We start from the raw sequence: 25,369 nt of genomic DNA, 5'->3' as shown, positions 1-25,369 counted from the left end.
AGTCGAAAATGTTTTGGCTTTTTTTTTTTTTTTTACAAGCATCATTAACAGATAACAGCAGATGACTTGTTATTGTATTTGATTGAAATGTTTCAGTACTTATTTCACTATAACGTACATATTAATACTAGCTGGACGTGCCTCGACCTTTTCTATTTGTTGATTTTATTTAGGCAAAATTACGAAACTCCATTTCATTTCATCATTACATTAAGAATTCTGATCTCTAAATCTGTTTACGTCTAATAATGGGAGTCACAAACACAAAATTTTGAATCTGATAATGTTTATTTAGTTTTTTATTTGGCGTATGATGATACAACGGACGTGAATATTCATGGAACCGCACCTGGTATCCGGAGAGTTCATCGAAAAGGCAATTAATCGAATGAACAATTCATCGAAAAAACAATTCACCGAAAATTTGAACTTTTCGAAAATTCACGATAAAAGTGATCCATTTAGAAGAAATACTGACCCACGCTGATCAGTAAGCAAGTCATACATTTAACCTCATTTTCATCTTTCTTAGCTTTTTCACTATTTCTTTTTTATTTTATTTTTGAAATAAAACTCCACTATATCTAATATAAATTTACTGATCTATAAAACACGTTTTCACTTAAAACACACTTTGGAATTATAAGCGCAGATGTTTTTTTTTTTTTATGTCATCATTTCGCTGATTGGATAACATACTTTTGACGTCATCTTGTTACGGATGAAACATTCCATTATATCCATTATTCTGCCATCAAGTCTTCTTTTCGAAATATCATCTGCAATTTTCTGCCATAGCAACACAAGTTTGTTCTTTTTAACTTAGTACGATGACTGGATAATATTAGAAGTAAATATGTTTGTTTCTCTAGACACTATCCGTTATTTTCATTAACATTAATTGAATTAAGAATCAAAATGGAGGGTATTATGGATCCAGCCATATTTTATAGCCAAATAGAAAAAGAAACTTATGAAAGTTTCGAAAATTTTGTTTTTTGTTAAAAAAAAGTTAAAAAGAACAAACACAAGTTTGTTCTTTTTAACTTGGTACGATAGATGGACAATATTAGAAGTAAACATTTTTGTTTCTCTAGACACTATCCGATATTTTCATTAAGATTAATTGAATTAAGAATTAAAATGGAAGGTATTATGGATGCAGCCATATTTTATAGCCAAATAGAAAAAGAAACTTATGAAAGTTTCGAAAATTTACCAGAGAGTTTATGAAAATATAATTTTCGTTATTGGAATTGCCTTGATATGCACTAGTTTTAGTAAATGAATTGAATTACGTATAATTAAAAACGCAATCAGCTATAAAAGTTGCAATAAAAGAATTAAATGATGCAGCTATAGATTCTTTTTATTTCGATAATTTTAATTCTGGAATTTAAGTAATGAAAATATGAAATAAAAATGCGCATAGATTCTTTGAAAACAAGATATATAGACATCCCAATTTTAAATTATACTAAATGCAAACTACTGTTATGTGATTGGTCACTTTCTTTCGCTTTACAGCCAATGAAAACGAAGTGATTTTTTTGTGGTCTACCTTTGTTTACATTCGCTATCAACGTCATATGAATATAATTTGAAACCACATAAGTTACTATAGATAGTGGTAATCTATGGATTTAAGTAATGAGATTTTAAAAATCTATCTCTAAGATGTTTCCAAATTTCATTTTTGATTTCTGTTGTACCTAATCTTACTTAGCTTAGCGCACAAATGAAAAAATTTACTTTATGTATTTCATTTTTCGATACTCAGAACTAAACTTCACCAGAAGCAATTATCCTTTTCAAATATGTCAAGCTTTACTAATAACTTTTATCGTCTTACACGCTAATTATTTCCTAGCGAACAGTTTTTACAAAAACATAACGACTTAGATGCAGTTAACGGTTTCATTGTTACAATAAATTAATGGCCAAATTCATCGTTAATCCTAAATACTTTTTTTTTTTTTGGCTAGATGAGCTAAGCAAGAATGATCTTTTCATCTTTTCCGTTATCCGTAGAGGACAATGTAAGGATAAAGTATTATTGAGCTATGAGCTCTGATCATGGCAGGAGGGTAACAGCAATAACCCAGCCTCAGTTTGAACTTCATTGGCTACAGCATTGCCATCCATTACCCTCCCGAAATAATCTATTTCATCCTAAATACTTCGAATACTAAAAACAAATAAAAATAAGTTATTTAGAGTTGAAAAATGGTGTATGAGTCTTGTAATATACTTTAAGAGGGTTAAACGATTTCTTTAGAAATGCCACCAGTTCGTCGTCGTCCGGTATCGTCCTCTAGCAAGAGGGTTGCAGATGAGACAGCTCTTCGCTGTCTGTTGCCTCCGTCATTCTTAAACCAGTCCATTCCACGATGTCATTGAACCATTCTCTAGTTGGTCTTCCACGTCTTCTCTTCCCCTCAACTTTTCCTTGTAATATAGTTCTTGTCAGATGTCGTGAGGAACCTCTCAGAAGATGTCCTGCAAATCTGGTCTTTCTTTGCATAACATTTTTAAGCAGTGTTCTTTCCATCCCAACTCTTCTTAAAACTTCTTGATTTGATATTCTCTCTGTTGGGCTAATCTTTTCCATTCTTCTATAACATCACATTTCCAATGCACTAATTCTTTCCATTTCTCTCTTTCTGAGTGTTCATGACTCACTTCCATAACTTGCAATACTCCAAACTGTTGCTTTAACTTTTCCAACTCTAACACCTATTTTAATATTCTTGTTTATTAAATTCTCTTCATTTCTATAAATGCCGATTTAGCTTTGTTTATTCTATTTCTAATGTCCAACTCTGAAGTTCCTTTCTCTGAGATCCAGCGACCTAAATATTGAAATCTATCCACATCGTCTAAAATCTTTCCTCCACATCTTATCTTTACATTATCTCCTATTTTTCTGCCCATTATCATTATCTTGGTCTTTTTTGTGTTAATTCTTAGTCCATACTCTTTACAAGAGTTTTCAAATCTTTAAATAATTTGTTGTAATCCATTTTCACTTTCTGCCATCACCACTACATCATCCGCATATCTTAAGTTATTAATTATTCTTCCATTTATTTTTATTCCTTCTTTTACATCCTCAAGTGTCTCTCTAAGCATCTTCACTGTAAAGGTTAAACAATAATGGTGATAACTCGCATCCTTGTCTAATTCCTCTCTCCACCGGGAATTCTCCTGTTTCCTCTCCATCTACACATACTGACCCTGTTTGTGTCCAAATATAATCTCTTTAAAATTTCCAAGTCGTAAGAGTCAATATCAATATTTTCTAGAATGTCAAAATGCTTTTACGTTTCACTGTATCAAATGCCTTTTCAAAGTCTAGAAATCCCCAAAACAACTTTCCACCATGGTTTAGTGTTTTCTCCCCAATAATTCTTAGACAATTTATAGCCTCTCTGTTGGTTCGGAATCCAAACTGTTCCTCATTCATTTCTTTTTCTATTTTATTCCTAATTCTCTCTAAAATTATTTGCACCAGAATTTTTGCGGTGTGAGTTATAAGACTTATCGTTCTAAAATTGTTAGAGTCTAAAACTCGCGTCTTTTTTTAATGGGGATAAAAATTGATCTTCTAAACTCCTCTGGTAATTCTTTCTCTCATAAATTCAGTTAATAATTTGCCATAACACTTCCATACCTTTTTCACCCTTTTTTCCTTATAAGAAAAAAAGGGTGAAAAAGGTGAAAGGGTCTGTATACCATCTATTCCAGGCGATTTTACTTCTTTTATCTTTTCAATTGCTAGATTCAATTCCTCCCTCATGATGCACAGCCTCTGCCCACCATACTCTTTCGTTTGCTTTTCTCCTCTTTCTCTGTCTTCATAAAGTTTACTTACATATTCTTTCCATCTCTGTAATATCTTCTCTTTTTCCATTAGAATTTCACCTCTTTCATTCTTCACTGCTCCAGTCCTTAGCATCTTTGTCCTTCCTGTCATCAAATTAATGTTTCTATAAACACCTTTTATGTCCTTTCTTTCTGCCTTTGCTGTTTATCTTTACTTATTCCATCTAACCACTCTTCCGTTTTCCTTCTTATCTCTCTACTCAAGTCTTTATACCGCATTTTTTTTCTCCTCTGTTTTACTATTAGCTAACCTTCTTCTTTGTGTTATTTTCCTCAAAATATTTTCCGTCATCCATGGTTCCTTTCTTTTCTCTTTTTCCTCTTCTTTTTTGGCTAAATGCAATTCTGTAGCAGTAATTATGCTTTCCTTCAGAATCTTCCATTTTTCACTTACATTATCACTTTCTTGTATATTTCTCTCATTCATTTCTTCTACTTTCTTTGCCACTTTATTCGCCGTATTTGGTATTTTCAGCTGTTCCATGATTTGTTTTGTTTCCTTGTAGTTACTTTTTTCAGATAATTTTCATCACTTACGATCACAAAATTAAGGATGCAATCTTTTTTTTATAAAATATATTTAAGAATATGAAATGATCAACATTCCTAAAATGTGCGCTTGTGATAACATTCTCGTATAGCGACACTTATATCGTAATTTAATAGCTATCCATTTTGCAGGGGCGTATTCTCCATGCTTTCTGCGCAAACTCATTACTTGAGAAAGAAGCAATATTTATTTGTTAATAAATGCACGCATTTATAAGCATTCCACTTAGGCTTTTATTTTTGTAGACTGAAGACGTCTTAAGCTTGCGCGGCAATAATTGAGCTTTGCATTGTGTATCGAAGGCCGATGCTTGCTCGTCTAGTCAAAGCTACCTTGGCTTGATCAGTTGTGTGAGCTTCCCGGTCTTCGTCGCAGCGCTGTGATTTCATGCGCGCGCATAGCCATTTCCGCTCCATTCAAGTCATCTTAAGCACGGGCCATACGCAGTCAACGTAGCTCTAGCCAGTGAGCTTCAGCCAGCCTTTACAAGTGTGCGTGTTGCTTGAGAAAATTAAGTTACAACCAACTTTTTATGACGATGTTATTGGCCAGTTCATAAAGAAGAACCGTAGGGTAGAATTTGTATTCAAGTAGCTAAATTGAAAAAGATAGAATATCATTTGTAAAATAAATGTTGTATTTGTATGATTAAATGTACATAAATTTCTAAATATATAGTTTTAAATGGTCAGTAATTCATTATTCCACTAATCAGACTTAAATCACACCTCTCATTCTCTGAATGATAACAAGAGTAAGCGTGAATTTCAAGATCAGCATTCGCTCCTACCATTTTGGACATAATTGTACCTATAACTGATATATGGAGGTAGTACTGAGAGACTACTTAGAAACTTCGTATTCTTCAATGACACAGGGTAAAAGCCATGCAAGAGTCTTCCAAAGAATGAGGAAAATAAAAATAAAAACGTAAAGAATGCGTAATGAGTATATTAAAACATGGAAATTGCCTTCTTAAATTATATGCAAGGCAGGCCTTGAAAGCAAAAGAAATTTGGGCGTTATTCTGATAAGCAGTATTAAGAAAAACAGCGTATCAGAATCAGCTTCTCAAGGCTATCATACTTAAGGTGGGGTTAAGTATTACTAAACATGTCTTCCCAACTGCCAGTGCTTATTGTGTCTCTTGTGAAGGAATAAACATATCGGCACTGCTTTCCGATTGAGGGAGTTCTGTTGTGATATTTGCAGAACAATATTATCACATTAAGAGGAAACGAAAGATAAAAGTAGAAGTGGTAAATGCAAACGGTTCCTGTCCAAAAAGCATTCCTCCAGAGTCCAGAATTATGATCAGAGTTGAAAAAAAAAAAAAAAACAGTTGGAAAACTTAGATTTGAAACAACTGCCTGGGGGGAAATGGCCTCCGTTGAAAAATAATACTAAAAGTGGGTACACTTCATTTTATAAAATATCTTTTATTAATAAATACCAAGATAATATATTACGAGGGTAAAGTTCATGCAAAAAAAAACATTGTATTGCTGGTTTAGAGATTGCTTTTCGAAAAATATTTGAATAATACGAATTGAAATAATCTTATTTAAGAAGTAAATCCTGTAGCTGTGTATTTATATATTTAAAAAAATATATAACAAACCGTTTCAATTTTTAATAAATTTTTAAATATCATAAAATATTTTAAGAAAAATTTAAGAATCTATTTAACATCCTTAAGATATTTCAACATAATCAACGCGATTATTAGATGCCGATCTTTCCCGTGGAAAACTACCTATATAACCCACATTCATAGACCAGGCAAAGACGAATCTACCGCAAAATTATCGTCCATTAGCCTGATTTCGAACCTGGGAAAGATTGCCGAAAGGGTCATCCTCACCAGACTCCAATCCACAGTAAATAAGTCGAATATCCTCCCAAATGAACAATTTGGATTTCTTCAACATCATAGCACCACTCAACAGATCCACCACAGGCTACAAATTGGCATCAACTTACCGGAGCTGTCTTTCTGGATATGGCCAAACCTTCGATAAGGTGTGGCATTATGGTCTGTTCCACAAGCTCATTGCCTTTAATATCCCGCTACAGATGATACAGTGGATCCAATCATAACTCAGCAACAGATTTATGCAGGTCAAGATAAACTACACTATGCTGACCAAGCTCCCCATTCTGGTTGGTGTTCCGCAAGGATCATTACTGGCCCCAATTCTTTTCTCGATATTTATGGCAGATATTCCACACAATCCAATGTCATCTATCTTGGCCTTCTACGCTGATGACACAGCGATACTAACCAGATCCCTTCGCCCACACCTGGTCACCAAAAAGCTCCAAGAAAACCTACAAATATTAGAAAAATGGTTCTTCAATTGGAGATTACAAGTAAACTCCTTGAAGAGCATAGCCGTGCTCTTCTCTAGAAGAACAGTATCTTGGTGTACTGCTGGACAAAAGACTAACATTCAACCACCACATCAAGGATACGTGTGCAAACACATCAAAAGCCATCGCCCAGCTCTGTCCCTTAATAAACAGAAACAGTAAAATACACACCAGAATCAAACTGCTACTCTACAAACTGATGATTCGTCCCATAATCATTTATGCTTCGCCAGCATGTAGCCATACCTCCGATACTAATATCCTCAAACTGCAGCAAGTGCAAAACAAATGCCTTCGTATGATTCTGAACGCCCTATGGTTTGTCAGTGATGTTCGGCTTCATTGAAACACAATATATATATATATATATATATATATATATATATATTTTTTTTTTAGTAGTACTTAACTATCCCTAATTTTATTTTAATTTATATTTAAATCAACAAACACCTTGAAAAATTGAAGCGAATTGGTTAAAAACAAATTAAAATTGTAATTCTGAAAAAGCGAATAAAATGTCTCAATGATGATTGAGAGCCGAAATGTTTTTTTTTTTTTTAAATATTTGAAGACGGTTGAAATTCAGTTAATAGAAACCTACAAGGAAATCTAATTCAATCTTTTTGTTTACGTTGTTGACATTATTAATTTTTATTATAAGGAGTATTTAAAAAAAAAAGTCCATTTGCTGATTGAAACCGGAGAGTTAAAGAAATAAACAGAGCTTATATTTGTATCGTATAGAAAGCAGATGGATTTTTTTGCGAAGGAGCAGTAATCAGTGAAGTTTTCTGGTCTTAGATACGTAAAAAAAAAAAAAAAAACGAAACATGTTTGGTTTATTACAAAGTAAGATACTACTTTATATATAGCAATGAATAATTGAAATCTTTACTCAAAAGGAGAATTAAACACAAAGAAATAATTTTTCTTTTTTTTTTTTAAGTACCTCATTCAAGCATCATGCATTGGGACCAAAATGTCTCATATGGAAATTCATTTGAACATTTGAATCCCAAATGATATTATTCTCCTGCTCTCTCTGATGTGCACTCTTAGCGTAAATTTTTTTTTATTGAACAGCGCCATCTACCGTAAACAGTCTCCTTGCTTCCTGCCTTCAGTGATACATGATCAAATTACTTTCAATAATGGCGAGGAAGGCGAAAACTTTAAATTTCTAAGACGGACTATAGAAATGCAAACTTGGGGACCTTTAAGATTCGTAGCGTAATAAATGAAAGCGATTTCTTCCGGATAAGAAAATGGAAAAGCATTTTTGTTGATTTGTGCACTACCGAACTCCAGTTACCGGGTTTAATTCTCTCTTTCCCGAACCTATTTAGCGAATGGTGCAGAACGCCAAAGGGTCGTCATGGATGACCGAATTTTCTGCTGGAGACATCTAAAGGTCCCTTTCGACGCAGCCATTGTACAATTTCGCTGATTTATTTCTCTTTCTATCTATTTTTAGAAGTCGTAATTATTCCCATGACCGAAGTACATTAATATTGTGTACAAGCTCCACGCCACCTAGTAGAAAATGGCCGAACTTTCTTCCGGATGATTAGCCATCGAGGAGACCGACTGTAGTTTTGGTAACAAACACTTTTTTTTTTTTTTTTTTCCAAGACGGCGCCGCCAAAACTAAATACGTTTAATGACCACGTCTCAGTTCCTCCCTGTGTGTTGACTTACTGCATGAACATTAGTAAAACACTCACCCCGAACAGTTGCCTGAGGTCTGGATCCCTGAACCGGAAAGGGATGTTACTGACGTGTAGCCTCTTGGGTTGGTTGGTTTTAGTTACATCTGTGTTGGCCGATGTGGTTTGTGTGGCTGCTTGACCTTGAGTTCCTGTTGACAGCGAAATTTCTGGCTCCAGGTCTGTTTGCTGAAAGACAGAATAGCTTCATTAGATGCGATGTGCAGAGAAACGTATTTAATTATTAAGACATACAATACATGCTACAAACCAGAAGCAGTTTATTAAATACTATGTATTGGTTTTCTGATCACCGTGGACATAGTTACTACCCCCACTGCTTTTTATCTGTGGGATGCCATTCATTGGGAGACTTAGCATTTTCTTAGAAGATAATAACGTTATAATTTTTAGCATTTTATCTTAAAATCTTAAAAAATCTTAATTTTTGAAAATCTTAAACAAATAAAAACTTAATTATGCCTTCATATGGCATAAAATATATTAGGAAATATAAATTAATTTATATCAAAATTGTCTGTTTTATCTATTTTATGTTATCTATTTCATCTATTGTTAGTATATATTTATATCGAAATGAATGTTTCCATAGCAACAACAGGTTCTGTTTTGAAGATAATCAACGTCTGTTTTTACTGATATCGGATTCTAGTTTATTTGCTAATTGCAAATAATTTTAATAATTCAATTGTTTGTGTTACTGATTATAACACAAAGAGTATAAAAAAACCGTTTAAAAGATTGCCTGATGCCTTTTCACATGAAGCTGTATCATTTGCACGTTTTTTAAAAAATTAAATAATAAAGATTTAAATATCTAAGAAATTTGAAAATACATTAAAATATTTTAAGAAAAGTTACATTTAAAAAAAAATTTCTTCAATTGTTTGGCAGTTGCAATTTTTAATGTATACACCATTTTTTATCGCAACAATTATTTCTATATAAAATGGGGAATTCTTTTTTTACTTTTTTTTTTAAAGTTTGTGCAGTGCTGGTTGTTTATGAGTGCTGCTTGATTTTTAACAGTTCATATTGAAATATAGGAAAAATCTTATGAACATGCATACAGTACATATATATATATATATATATATATATATATATATATATATATATATATATATAATATATATATATATATATGTGTGTGTGTGTGTGTAAACATAAATTACTTATAAATTATCATTGTTTCAAAGATAATTACAAGTCATATGTCTAGTTTTGTTTTATTTTATTATTAATATTATTACATGACACCTCCCTGGAATCCGACTTTCAGTTCCATATTTTAAAGTACCGATTTAGACAATGCAGAATTTCTAAAATTAATAACAGTATTTTATCAAAATCGCTAATTCATATAAAGCAGTACAACCAATAATAAAGGACATGAGAAGTCTTTTCTTTACGAATTCACGAAAAATGAATGCTTATGAACGTTATACAGCCACTTCTATTTACTGATAAATGATACGAGCTCTAACCGCCAAGATAGTTCCAAAATGGCGGCAAGTACGGGGGGGGATCTGTGTAATAAAATAACCGTATTTCCAATATATGTACTGTATGCAAATTCATAAGATTTTTCTTATATTTCAATATGAACTTTTAAAAAGCAAGCAGGTCAATGATACTTTATAACTTATTTATGTTTACATTTATATACATACATACAATTTGGAGCAGAACAACCTCCTATTTCGCTTTAAAGTCGAAAAAATCAAGAGCTCGAATGAATGCGACTGTGGGCGACCCTAGATCCAACATGGCGGCAAGTAAGCGTATCTTCTATTTAGAGCCTTACATCGAGTCTTATCTTGTATTTATATGCAATGTACAAAAGCGCCATCTTGCGTCAAGAACATATAATCAGGACTGTTAACGATATATATTATATATATCAAGAATAGTGAACTGAGCTTAATCTACATTTACCACGAGTTGCCTTGGTCTTGCACTACGTGCAGGGTCAGCTAGACTTGCAATACGTGCAGGCGCAAACTTGACGTGTTTGTCTGTTTGCTTACCTGGGAAATGGAGTAAAACCAGGTTTAAAATAGCTTGGCATCTTTAATATATATATATATATATATATATATATATATATATATATATATATATATACAGGGTGTTCGGGATAAATTTGACATATTTATAATTAATTATATTTTTCCGTAAGTTACATGTATTAACACACACTTCTCTTCATTTAAAAGTTTGGACCCTTCTTCATTCATATACAAGATGTCAGAAAGGATGGATAGCTGGAACCCACCTGAATCATGGAAGAGAATAACTTGTATCATGATGATTCGTGCCCGCCATCAAAATAAGGATATTACGACTGCTGCCCAATGCTCCCTGAATACAGTAAAAACAATCAGGCATGAACTAGAGACTTGCAATGGTGACTACGAGGATGTAGCAAGAAGAAAGATCCCTAGCAGACGATCTGATTGCGTTCGTACAGCAGAATTCCTCGCAAATCTGCAGGAACAGGTGTTGAAGAACCCTGGCATTGGAATTCGGGCTTTGTTCGTAGAGTTGCTAACTGTAGTCAAGCCCTGGATAACAAGGGTAGCCAATGGTAGGCCGTATGTATGGCAGCAGGATTCGGCCCCTTGCCACACCTCTGGGAAAAGTCAAAAATGGTTGTCTGAAAATTTCTACGACTTCACCAGTCCAAATGTTTGGCCTCCAAACTCCCCAGACCTTAACCCCATGGATTATTTTGTATGGGGCGCAGTTGAAAAAGACACCAATCGCACTTCCAGTAATACAAAAGCCCAGTTAATGGATAAAATTAAAACAGTTTTTGCGGCCCTTCCCAGGGAGACTGTAGCATCAGCTTGTTCGAGGTTCCGAAGCAGAATTGAAGCTGTGATCGATGCTAATGGTGGTTATTTTGAGTAAATCTTGTTGATAGTATTGTAATTAACTCTGCCTGTAATGTTTTTTTGTCAATTCATTAAATTTAATAGATACAAAGAAGATTTTCTTTTTCCTTACGAAACTGTCAAATTTATCCCGAACACCCTGTATATATATATATATATATTATTTTATTTTTTTATTTTTTTTCATTGTTCAACAGCATTCTGACATACCGAATTCTTCAGAACTTCTTAATCTCTTACTTGCCGAACAAAAAAGAAAAAATATTCTCCCGATGCATTTCGCCGGAATTTGTCAGAAAAGAATTTCATGACACCCCAAGATTAGTGGATGATCCACAGAGTAAATGAGATTTTGTGGTCCCGGATGTTAAGATAGGCAACTAAGTCTTTTTGAAATTGCTGACGTTGTTCAATTGAGAACTGGATCTTGGCCAAAGCATATTGGATAACATGTTCTCTCGGTGTGCTATTTGCTACAGTTTTCGAAGTACTCTTTCGTTTAGTGATTGCTTTCTTTTTTTTTTTTTTTCCTTGATTTTTTTTTATCTAATGTGGGTCTGCATGAAAAACTATATTTTTGATATCTAAATTTATGACTCCATCCCACGGATAACAACGAAGCCCTTATCTATTGCATGTTTTCCAACCTGCATTAATCACACGTATCCATTCTCTGCTCTTTTATTCTTCATCGTATTATATTTTATCTTTTTTTTACTCTCTCGCACGCGCGAACATGCTAGTGTTTATAGATCTCGGTTACCATGACAACAGCCAGGAAAATAGATTACGATGATACGCTAAACACTCCAAATACACCGTAAACAGTTGAACAAAATAAACATCACAAAATTCACTGATCGCCCGCATTCAATAAGAATGCATCATTATGTACAAATACGGTTATCTTTGTTTCTTTATTATATATCATTACTTCTATTTACTTTTATTTGTCGTCATCTATGTATTTTTGTAAATACTTAAACGACCGTGTGTTATATAAAAACAGTTTATTAAACTCCTTACAGTTCTGTAATATTTAACATAGTTTCATTGCATTTGAAATATCATTACGTTTTGACTTTCCTAAACTGTATTTATGACACACTTCGGTTCATTTTTATAGCTAAATATTTCTTTTAGATTTTTTGTAACTTAAAAACTATGAAGTGTGTGTGTTGCTGAGCAACAACCTGAAAGTGGGATTTTTTTTTATTTGTATTTTTTTTATTGTTGACGTAACATACTCAGTCACGCGCCACTGGTTCTTTTCATTTCATCCACAGGTGTGTAATGCTCTTCACAATAACACGTGACAATTACCAACCAATAGGAATGCAAACGAGTTTATTGCTTTGAAAAGATGATGCCAACCGACATAATAATAATAAAAAAATCTACTTATAACAATAATACATTAAATCTCTTTCACGAGATATCTAAAAACGGTTGAGGTTTCGTCTATACTTTTGTGATTTTGCTTTGAATTACGAGATTAACTTACAGACATGTTGATTTAGAAGCAACAATGATAAAGATAACAGCAAAGAATTGAAGAGCTTGGAAATATTTTAGTAACTGGATCTCTTTCTTATCGCTCTTGATGCAAAGCAAAAATTCTTTAAGAGGTTTAATAAGTTATTTCAAATTTCAAAGATTTTTTTAATACTTGCGTCTTCAATCAATGTGTGTAATCAAGGAGAAAATAAAGAAAGGGACTCAGGTGAAAAAGAACAATAGTAAAGATCTTTAGCGGTGTATGTATGTATATATATATATGTATATATATATATATATATATATATATATATATATATATATATATATATATATATATATAGCCTGACGTTTTGTGTTGTTGCCCACACGTCACAGAAGCAATATGAAGCAAATGTTTCTTTCTCTAGACTTTTTTTATTTTTAAGGATTCTAGAACTAATCTTTTCCCTTACTTATCTGGTCGTGCTAGGACGTTTATTCTTTCATCATACAATCAATACGTATAGTACAACAACTTCTAATTGAGTTTTCCAATCTTAATTAAATTACGGCCATTAACGAATGTAAAATACATGTACGTTACTTCGGCGTTCCTAAACAGCGTTCATTAGGAACTCAGACAATGAAAACAAAAGGGTGAGATAAATAGGCGAACAGACAGAGAAAACAGTTGCAATAATAAAATAAGAGATGAATAGATAGAAAAGAAAAAAAGAAACAGAGAGAAAATGATAGTCGGTTGATTTTGCGATGATATAATCATTCTTAGGAAGAAAATGTATCGGACTGGACTTTTTCTGTAGAGTAACTATTTTAACAGTTCTGTACACCACGCATGCGTGGTCAGTATGATGATGATGTAATGGTTTCCACTTTCACGTCAGTGGTCAACTAGACTTTCAGTCAAGCATGGTGTGCTGTTTTCCTGTTTTTGGTGTTCCTGGTCCATGAAAGAAGACTTCAAAATGAAGGAATATATATATATATATATATATATATATACAGGGTGTTCGGGATAAATTTGACATATTTATAATTAATTATATTTTTCCGTAAGTTACATGTATTAACACACACTTCTCTTCATTTAAAAGTTTGGACCCTTCTTCATTCATATACAAGATGTCAGAAAGGATGGATAGCTGGAACCCACCTGAATCATGGAAGAGAATAACTTGTATCATGATGATTCGTGCCCGCCATCAAAATAAGGATATTACGACTGCTGCCCAATGCTCCCTGAATACAGTAAAAACAATCAGGCATGAACTAGAGACTTGCAATGGTGACTACGAGGATGTAGCAAGAAGAAAGATCCCTAGCAGACGATCTGATTGCGTTCGTACAGCAGAATTCCTCGCAAATCTGCAGGAACAGGTGTTGAAGAACCCTGGCATTGGAATTCGGGCTTTGTTCGTGGAGTTGCTAACTGTAGTCAAGCCCTGGATAACAAGGGTAGCCAATGGTAGGCCGTATGTATGGCAGCAGGATTCGGCCCCTTGCCACACCTCTGGGAAAAGTCAAAAATGGTTGTCTGAAAATTTCTACGACTTCACCAGTCCAAATGTTTGGCCTCCAAACTCCCCAGACCTTAACCCCATGGATTATTTTGTATGGGGCACAGTTGAAAAAGACACCAATTGCACTTCCAGTAATACAAAAGCCCAGTTAATGGATAAAATTAAAACAGTTTTTGCGGCCCTTCCCAGGGAGACTGTAGCATCAGCTTGTTCGAGGTTCCGAAGCAGAATTGAAGCTGTGATCGATGCTAATGGTGGTTATTTTGAGTAAATCTTGTTGATAGTATTGTAATTAACTCTGCCTGTAATGTTTTTTTGTCAATTCATTAAATTTAATAGATACAAAGAAGATTTTCTTTTTCCTTACGAAACTGTCAAATTTATCCCGAACACCCTGTATATATATATATATATATATATATATATATATATATATATATATATATATATATATATATATATATATATATATATATATATATATATATATATATATATATCAGTCTATTCTCGTTTATATATATATATATATATATATATATAAACGAGAATAGACTGATCTGATAATGGAACTTATAAATAGACTGAAATCACTATGTAACATATACCAACAAAAATAACAGCTCAAACAATTCAATAGGACAATAAGGAAAATAGAAATTGAGCATGTGACATGTTGTATCTTATTTAAACAGTGATTGTAAAACAGGCGTCATAGGTATATTGTAACGAGTAAATGAAAATGCCTAATAGAATTAGCAGCCTATGTACAAATTGTAAATAGCTGTATATATATTTATTTTTAAATGTACACAGCTGCTGTTGTTGATACAAATAAACCCAATAGAAGTAGCCTCAAGAAATGTATATCAAAATGCCAATTAGAATAAGCATTCTGTGTACAAATGTATATATTGTAAATAGTTGTATATATATTTATTTTGATTGTACATAGATGCTTTAGTGTTAATAAAAATATACTCAGTGGATGTGGCGTTTGCATACCACGGCGCTTGCCGCACGAAGGAAGACTTGGTTTCGAGTCTAGTCGGTGACTAGAGGAAATTTTTCTAAGCCTTTTTTCGACCGGTTCCCGAGTTAGTCGATCTCTGGCACGGGCAAGCGGGTTTTTCCTCCCGGAAACTCGGGTTTTTCGTCCAGTAAACTCAAGAAAATCGACCGTAGAACCCACATTATTTTCAGACATTAAATATATTGTGTTAGGGTTAGGGACCACGAGATGGCGGCACATTTGAACCGTCTCTCTTCACTGTGTACCGCTTAATTAGTGATAGCCTTGGGCCATCTATCTCTAATTGGTACTAGTGGAGATTGAACTGCCCACTCAGGCTCCAAAAAGTTAGATAGGGCTAAATGGCCCGCCTACTCCCCGTATACGGGAATAAAAAGGCGTTAGCTGATTTTTTTTTTCTGAAAAAAAAATTAAAAATTATTTTAGACATTTTTTAAATAATATCTAAATTAAACTAGTGTATTAAAACATTACTGATTATCTTCAGTTCTAATATCACATTATAGTCAGTTAACAGCAGTATTATCGCAATTTTCCTTGTAAATATTTTACGATCATTCAACATCCCAAACTAAGTTTATCCTTCTCATAAAAAAATTAATTTCTCATTCTCACGGCTATTGACCATAAATGCGTATTCGTTGCGTAGCAACATGGTTCGGTTGCTAGGCTACACATGTTGAACATAATGCTTAGCAACTGTTACTATAATCTAAAAAAAATATATTAATTTGTATAGAAAAAATGAAGTATCCTTAAATAAATTCACCAAATAAAGGCCCACATTTAAATTCAAGATATTTAGAAATAGATAAGATATGTAAAGTGTTAAAAAAATTATACAGCATTTTTTTTAGAAATAGACTTTCAACTGTGTAGCGTGGTAGCAACTCATTACAGGTTTAAAAATTCTTAACAGGATTTGTAACAAATTTTCCTTCGTGACATTTTCTGGCATTTTGCCAAATAGGCGACTTTTCTTATGGTTAAGAATTATTACGAAAAAAATGTCAAGCAAGTAGCCTTTATGGAATATAAAGAAAACTTTTTTTTTTTTTTTTTTCTGAAGACCGAGATCTTAAACTGAAATCAGACTTCAAGCCGCATTCTTGAATAAAATATTTTAAGGACGACAATTTCAACAAAAAGCGTCTATAATAATATGAAAATTTAAAACATAAGAATCAATATTTGCAAGAAGAAATAGACTTTTCTTCTTGCAAGAAAAGAGTTTATACAGGTTTTCAAGCAAATGTATAAATACAATATAGCCAAATATATATATAAAATATTTTCTCTTTGCTTTTTAGATATTTTTGGGAAATGTCATCCTTCAGTGAAAGAGCCGTGTATTTATTCGGTATTGATCCACAAAATTTTAAAAATAATTTTTAATCCGTTTGGTTTTAGAAAACTAAGAACTATTAAACTAAATTTTTTAATTAAAAAAAAAATGCGTGCTCACAAAACAGACACACCTTTTTGTATAACAAATAATAGAAATATTAATAGAGTTTGTATTTATTGTATTAGGACAGAGAGAGGTCGGAAGTAAGATGGCGGCTCGCGTGTTAGTGTTTCGTGTCGTGTATTTTTGATGGTGAATTGTGAATTTGACTGATAAGTTTTTAGAGATTTATGCTTATATTCTTTAGTAATATCAGTTATTTGCTTGCTGCCATAAACAGGCATTTTATTTTCCATACTGGTTTATCCAGGTAAGTCAACTGACTTCACAAAGGCGATACTCTAGGCCTACTACCATTAATATCGTCATTGTTGTTGTATTTTAACATCTTATTGCTGGTTGACACGCCTATGCTTGATATTGCAGGCAGTCCTTTGCGGCTGAGGGATATTTTACAAAAATTTCTACTGGCAGGTCTTCAGACCTGCAGGATATTTTATTAACGCACATACGCAGTTAAATCGATATGAGCGTACCTGACCTAGACGTATTCACTGATTTGCTCGATAAAGAGCCAGCTCTTGAACTCATTGATAAACTCCAAAAGAAGTTCAAGCTGACATGGCCTACCAGCATGATTGACCCCGACACTATTATCGAGTCACTCGGTAAAAAGCTAGCGCTCAGTTTTATTAAAAAGCTCCTCAAAAAGTTTGAACGGGATTGGCCCAGCTACTAAAATTTGTATTCCTCACCTGAAGTCGATGTTGAGGAAAATGAAGACTCCCCTCAAATGGAGGAAAAACTCAATCTAGTTGTCTCTACCTCTAATCCTTCTGATCAAGAAGAAACCCACGCACGTAAGAAGAGAAAAATTCTTGCTGCTGAGTCAACAAATGTTGTTGGTATGGACGAGGATGTTCCCATTTCAGATCCCTCTGTTTCCCCCAATGAAAAGATGCCACCGATTATCCTAAGGGAAAAGCAGAGATGGTCATCACTCAGAACCATCATGGCTAATTCACAGATTCGTTACACGTCTGCTAAAAATTCAGACGAGGGAATACGTATCCAGCCCACCACGGTGGCTGACTATAGAAATCTTACAAAGGAACTGGACACTAGAGGAACCCAATATCACACATTTTCACTTGCCTCCGAAAAAAATCTGAAAGTAGTCTTACGTGGAGTCTCCGAGGATATTGACACAGATGAAATAGTTACTGACCTTAACCTACAGGAACTATCCCCCATAAAGGTTACTAGAATGTTTAGATCAAATAAGACACCTATGCCTTTAGTTTTAGTAGAAATTCATAACATTTACAAAGACATTTATAATTTAAAATCAATCTGTGGACTCAAAATCACCCCAGAACCATTGAGAAAGAAATCATCTTCTGGGCAGTGCCACCGATGCCAAAAATTTGGCCATGCCCAGAAGCTATGCAAAGCCCAGTTCAAATGCCTAAAATGTGGCGAGAATCACCCCACAAACACCTGCGCCAAGCCAAAATCCACTCTGGCTAAGGGCGCTAATTGTGGGGGTCCTCACCCTGCTAATTATAGAGGGTGTATACATCACCCCAAAAACAGATGGAATGATCCAAGTCATCAATCTACCTCGTCATCTAGTGCGAGAGTTCCTGAAGCTCAGGCTACTCAGTTCTCCAAGAGGGAAAACATGACAACAGGTGCTCACCCATCATTAACTGAGCCCCTTAAGAAAACGAATCTTCAACATCAAGTAAGAACATATGCTGATGTGGCCCGCTCCAAACAGATAGTACAAACCCAGAACCGGAATAATCCACACTCAAATCTATCAGCTGTTATCACCTCTTCTCTTGCAAACATGCTGCAGGATTTCAGCAACTCAAATCCATCCTTAAGTGTCACAAAAAGATTCCTACAGCAAACCCAATCCATATTATCTGCACTCTCTGATGCATAGAAAAAAAATCGTCCCAAACTCTCTTAGGATTATCGGTTGGAATGCCAACGGTATAAAAAACAAACTGTTAGAAATCCAGGAATTTAATAATAGATACAACCCAGATATACTGCTAATTAATGAAACTCACCTGAGGCCTGCTGACACCCTGAAAATCAGAGGGTATCAGATTTACAGAAACGACAGGCTTGGGTATAGAGGTGGAGGTACATCCACCCTTATCAAAAACTATATCAATCATCACTCAATAACCAACCCTACTACCACCAACCTCGAAATCACAGGAATCAATGTTCTCACAAACTCAATTGGAAACCTCAAAATTTTTTCTGCATACAACCCTCCATTAAAGACATTATTGACCTCAGATCTGGATGCCATCCTTGGAGTAAAAGGACCGGTCATCATTGCTGGAGACCTCAATGCAAAGCATCCTGCTTGGAACAGTAAATCTACCAACAAAAATGGTTTCTAGCTACACAGGATTAAACCATGCTGTTGTGGCTGGACCTACCGAACCAACTCATCTCAGTACATCTGTCACTGCTGACATCCTGGATATAGCCATCCTGCAAGACATTAAACTACAGTACAGCCTTACATCACTAAACGAGCTGTCGTCGGATCACAACCCAATTCTACTGCAATTGGGAGAACAAGAATGCCTGCCTCCTCCTTCTCATTCAGGCATATCGTGGGAGAGATTGTCTAAAGCACTTCGGGATCAAATTGGACCCGTCCCTCACATATGCACACCAGAAGATGTGGAATCTGCAGTGGCTAGCCTCACCCAACAGATTAAGTCCTATAATGGTTGTATCCTACCAGAAACCTGTTCCCAAGCCTGATCGTTTGCCTGAGGACATTATGGACCTGATCAGAGAGAAGAGCAGAGCTAGGAAGAGATTTCATAACACTCGCGCACCTCAGGATAAGACAGTGCTTAACAGATTGAATGGAGCAGTAAGAGATGCACTTAAAACACACAGAAACGAAGTTTGGGATAAAAAGTTAGCCTCTATCTCACCTATTGATCACTCTATCTGGGGCCTACTGAGAAACATCAAAAATAAAACCAGATCCCTCCCCCTATAATCTCAAACCAGGGCCTAGTCCACACAGATGCAGATAAGGCAGAAGCCATACTTAAAAATCTTGAGGATCAGTGCAAACCTTCTTATAACAACATTGATTTCAATCATCTGTACAAAATCCACAGAAAGGTTAGGCATGCACTAAACCTCCCGGATACCAGTGCTGATCATATTGCACCTGCATCACCTGTTGAATTATATGATATTATTAAAAAAACTTAAGAACAATAAAGCTCCTGGACCAGACAGCATCTCAAACAGGGTGATCAAGCTGCTGCCTCGAAAAGCTATAGTGCATCTGACCAGTATAATAAATGCAATCTTAAGACTTCACTATTTTCCTTCCACCTGGAAAATGGCTGATGTGATTCCTATACATAAGCCAGGCAAAGACCCACACTTACCGCAGAATTATCGTCCAATCAATCTCATCTCCAATCTGGGTAAGGTTGCAGAGAAGGTCATCCTCTCACGACTCCAAACCTCAGTAAATGACCTAAACATCCTCCCTAAAGAACAGTTTGGATTTCGACAACACCATAGTACTACCCAGCAAATCCACAGAATTGTGGAATATATCACCACCAGCTACAACTGGCGCCAGTGCACAGGAGCGGTATTCCTAGACCTATCTAAAGCATTTGACAAAATCTGGCATTTTGGACTCTGCACAAACTTATCTCAGCCGGTATCTCACTAAATATGGTTCATCTAATCCGTTCATATCTTCAGAATAGATCAATCAAGTTAAAATTAACAGTTCTACATCGTCCCAACGCCATATCTTTGCTGGAGTGACGCAGGGATCTCTACTGGCTCCATTGCTGTTTTCTGTATTCATGTCAGACATCCCACACAATCCGATGACTTCCATTTTAGCACTGTATGCGGACAATACGGCAATACTAACCAGATATCTCAGACCCCACTTCGTTACCAGAAAGCTTGAAGAAAATCTTCTAAAGCTGGAGGGTTGGTTCTCCAAGTGGAGATTGGAAGTCAACCCCCTGAAAAGCTCAGCGGTTCTCTTCTCAAAACGGCCAATGTCTCCTGCAGGAGATGTGTTACTATTCAATACTAAAATTCCCTGGCAGAAAGAAACAAATTACCTGGGTGTGATTCTCGACAAAAAGCTATCTTTCAACCAACATATCAAGACTGCATGTGCAAAAGCATCTAAAGCCATAGCTCAGATCTACCTGCTAATTAATAGAAATAGCAAACTCAGCAACAGAATCAAATTGCAGCTATACCAGATGACGATTCGTCCTATAATCACCTATGCCTCTCCAGCCTGGAGCCACACCTCTAATACTAACATTATTAAGATACAGCGAGTGCAGAACAAGTGCTTGAGAATGATTTTGAACGCCCCGTGGTATGTTAGAAATAGCGAACTCCACAGAGACACAAATATTCCTTATATTCTCTCTTATCTACAATCTTTAGCTTCCAAATTTTTTCTAAAGACGTCCACACATCCCAACGATTTGGTTCAACAAGCTGCAGCATACGAGCCAACGGACATATTTAAATATAGAAGACCAAAAACTATATTAGTCTCCTATAGCGATGCATAATCTCCATGCCCATTCAGGGCGAGCAAACTGCTCGTAAATTTTACCCTCACTGTAACCACGACAGATAGCGGGGAATATGAAAAGCATTTTGCTTCACCCTTAAAGAATAAATGTCAATTGTCAATTGTCAATTGTATTTAGGACACTATTTAGGTCGACTTGCTTAGGAAAAAATGACTTTCAACCACTTGTATATAAATATAAAATTTAAAACTCATCGTGATGTGAAACATGTACTAAAACTTCCTGTTGCCCGTTCTAATCAAATCATCAGAAGAAATCTCTACAAGATCATTAAGAATGTTAACAACAAAAAAGCTCCTGGTCCAGATGGCATCACCAATAAAGTTATTAAACTACTACCCCAGAGCCATTGTGCACCTTACCAACATAATCAACGAGTTCATTAGATTCCGATATTTCCCTTCCCCTTGTAAAACTGCCTATATAACCCACATTCATAGACCAGGCAAAGACGAATCTACCGCAAAATTATCTTCCCATTAGCCTGATTTCAAACCTGGAAAAGATTGCCGAAAGGGTCATCCTCACCAGACTCCAATCCACAGTAAATAAGTTGAATGTCCTCCCAAATGAACAATTTGGATTCCGTCAACATCACAGCACCAATCAACAGATCCGTAGACTAAATATATTACCACAGGCTACAACATTCCCATCAACTTACCGGATCTGTCTTTCTGGATTTGGCCAAGGCCTTCGATAAGGCGTGGCATTATGGTCTGCTCAACAAGCTCATCCCCTTTAACATCCCACTAGAGATGGCACAGTTGATCCAACCATAACTCAGCAACAGATTTAGGCAGGTCAAGATAAACTACACTATATCTACAAAGCACCCCATTCTTGATGGTGTTCCGCAAGGATCCTTAAATTCTGTTCTCGATATTAATGGCAGATATTCCACACAATTCAATGCCATTTATCTCGGCCTTCTACGCTAATGACACAGCGATACTAACCAGATCCCTTCTCCCACACCTAGTTACCAAGAAACTCCAAGAAAACCGACAAACATTAGAAAAATGGTTCTCCAGTTGGAGATTACAAGTAAACCCCTTGAAGAGCATAGTCCTGCTCTTCTCCAGAAAAACAGTATCTCCTACAGCGGACATCTTCCTGTTTAACACCAAAATTTCTTGAGAAACAGAAGTCAGATACCTTGGTGTACTGCTGGATAAAAGACTAACCTTCAACCACCACATCAACGACTCGTGTGCAAAGACATCAAAAGCCATCGCCCAGCTCTATTCCCTAATAAACAGAAACAGTAAATTACACACCGGAATCAAACTGCTCCTCTAAAAACCGATGATTCGTCCTATAAACACATATGCTTCGCCAGCATGGAGCCATATCACTGATACTAATATCCTCAAACTGCAGCGAGTGCAAAACAAGTGCCTTCGTATGATTCTGAACGCCCCATGGTTTGTCAGAGATGTTCTGCTTTATCAGGATACAGCCATTCCTTATATCTACTCTTTCCTTCAATCTCTTGCGGCAAAGTATTTCCTAAGAACGTCTACACATCGCAATATACTGGTGCGACAAGCTGCTGACGGATCTGTACAAACACAAACGTACTAAAGCCATCACGATTCCAAGAAATGATCTATAATCCCTTTGCCCTCTCAGGGCGAGCATACTTCTCATAAACGTTTTCCTTTACTGTATCCATTCAGACAGCAGGGAATATGAAAAGTATCTTGCTTCACCCACAAAGTCAGTAAAGATGAAGTTGAAGAATTTAGGACAGCTCCACAATTAATGACAAAGGTAGGTCGTATTCTAGACCATTTCTCAACTCGAAACTATTGTTGAAGCCAGACCCACAGAGCCCACCCATCACAGCCCAGCTGGAATCTGAGATGCACTCGACATTGCAATTCTCAGATACATCGAATACCAATATCAAGTGGAAACGTTAAACGAGTTACCTTCTGATCACAACTCCGTTCTGCTTAAGCTCGGTACACAAGAGCAGGTCTCTCCTTCACACTTCCTTATATCTTTGAACAACCTCTCCAGAACTCTCTCTCAGATCGCATCGGCCCAGTACCTATTATTCACAATAAACATAGTCGTAAACAACCTTACCAGCCAAATCAAAAAAGCAATAAAATCAGTTACACAAACCAGAGTCTTTCACCCTAGCGGTCGAATCCCTCAGCAAATCATGGACCTAATCAGATTAAAAAACAAAGCCAGAAAGAGGTACCATAATAGAAGAGCCCCACAACATAAAACAACTCTGAATAATTTAAATAGACAAGTCCGTGAAGCTCTCCAAAAACATCGAAACCAAGATTGGGAAACCAAACTGATGAACCTAAACCCAGAGGATAACTCCATCTGGAAATTCTTGAGAACCCTCCGCACTATAAGGCAACTTATACCCCCAATTCAGACCAAGAAGGGTGTAGCCCACATTGACAAAGAAAAAACAGAAGCTCTAGCTGACAGCTTGGGAACTCAATGTAACCCTTCTTATGAAAATCTGAACATCAATCTTATCTACAAGATTCACAGCCGAGTCAAGCAGGTCTTAAGACAACAAAAGGATAACTGAGAACCTATCACACCCACTTCTCCAGCAGAAGTTACAAATATCGTAACCCATCTGAACAACAACAAGGCTCCAGGTCCAGATGGAATCACAAACAGAATAATCAAACTACTTCCCAGTAAAGCCATCTAGTCAACATAATCAATGCCATCCTCAGATTCAAGCACTTTCCCCTAACCTGGAAGACAGCGGATATTACACCAATCAAAAAGATTAGAAAGAACTCTCAACTCCCCGAAAGCCTACAGAGCTATCAGTCTTCTATCCAGCCTTGGAAAGGTTACAGAAAAAGTCGTCCTTACAAGGCTTCAATCAGCAACGGATATATTGGGTATTATTCCAAATGAGCAGTTCGGATTCAGAAAAAGCCATAGACTGTACAACAAATACACCGACTGGTTGAATATATCACAAAAGTTTCAACTGGACTCTCCACACAGCTGTGGTCTTGATAGATGCGGCGAAGGCTTTTGATAAGGTGGGGCATCAGAATCTTCTCTACAAACTCATCAAATTCAATATATACCAATTAATTTAATAAAAATAATTGATACATACCTCAAAAACAGATACATGCAGGTCAAAATAAATGAAACTGTACCAACCAGGCGCAAGATCCTAGCAGGTGTGCCGCAGGGCTCACTTCTGCCCCCCCTCCCCCCTGCTATTTTCTATCTATACAGCTGATATCTCTCAAAACCCAAGTTCAACACTCACGGCATTATATGCAGATGATACTGCTTTAATATCAAGATCTCTCACCCCCAAACTAGCCATCAAAAGACTCCAAAGCAGTAATCATACACTGGAGAAGTGGCTGATGGACTGGAGAAATCAAACAAACCCCAGAAGAGTTCAGCCATATTGTTCTCCAAAAAGAAGGTCCAGACCACATACATCTGTTAGGAATCAAGATTCCATGGCAGACTGAAGTCAAATATGTCGGCGTGATGCTGGACAAAACACTCCAATTCACCAGTCATATAAAACACATAAGCTCGAAGACATCCAAAGTAATCGCGCAACAGAAGATGCAAACTGGATACTCGGAACAAACTACTCATATACAGGATGGTAATACTCCCAGTCATCACTTACACATCTCCTGCATGGAGCCATACCTCGGATACAAACATTCAAAAACTGCAGAGGATATAGAATAAATGCCTGAGAATGATTCTGGACGCCCCATGGTTCATCACATCCCTCCTTCATGATCTAGCAGAAAAGTTCTTCACCAAGACAAGCAATC

At 35.8% G+C, this 25,369-nt stretch overlaps 1 protein-coding gene across 4 annotated transcripts in view; it reads right to left on the bottom strand.

Annotated features, from left to right (window-relative positions):
- The window catches only part of LOC150097180 (RNA binding protein fox-1 homolog 2-like), a 678,934-nt gene that overhangs the window by 270,589 nt on the left and 382,976 nt on the right, over positions 1-25,369 (bottom strand). For all 4 annotated transcript variants that reach the window (XM_090406839.1, XM_090406842.1, XM_090406843.1 and 1 more), the window contains exon 3: positions 8,536-8,706. In XM_090406839.1, coding sequence (XP_090262965.1) covers positions 8,536-8,706 — 171 coding nt within the window. The remainder of the gene's footprint in view (positions 1-8,535; positions 8,707-25,369) is intronic.

Source organism: Typopeltis vanoorti, chromosome 17, assembly GCF_054136105.1.
Source record: "Typopeltis vanoorti isolate ZY-2024b chromosome 17, IOZ_Tvanoo_1.0, whole genome shotgun sequence".
Lineage (NCBI taxonomy): Eukaryota > Metazoa > Arthropoda > Arachnida > Uropygi > Thelyphonidae > Typopeltis > Typopeltis vanoorti.
Note: the sequence above shows the minus strand (reverse complement) of the source record. Positions and strands in the feature narration are given on the sequence as shown.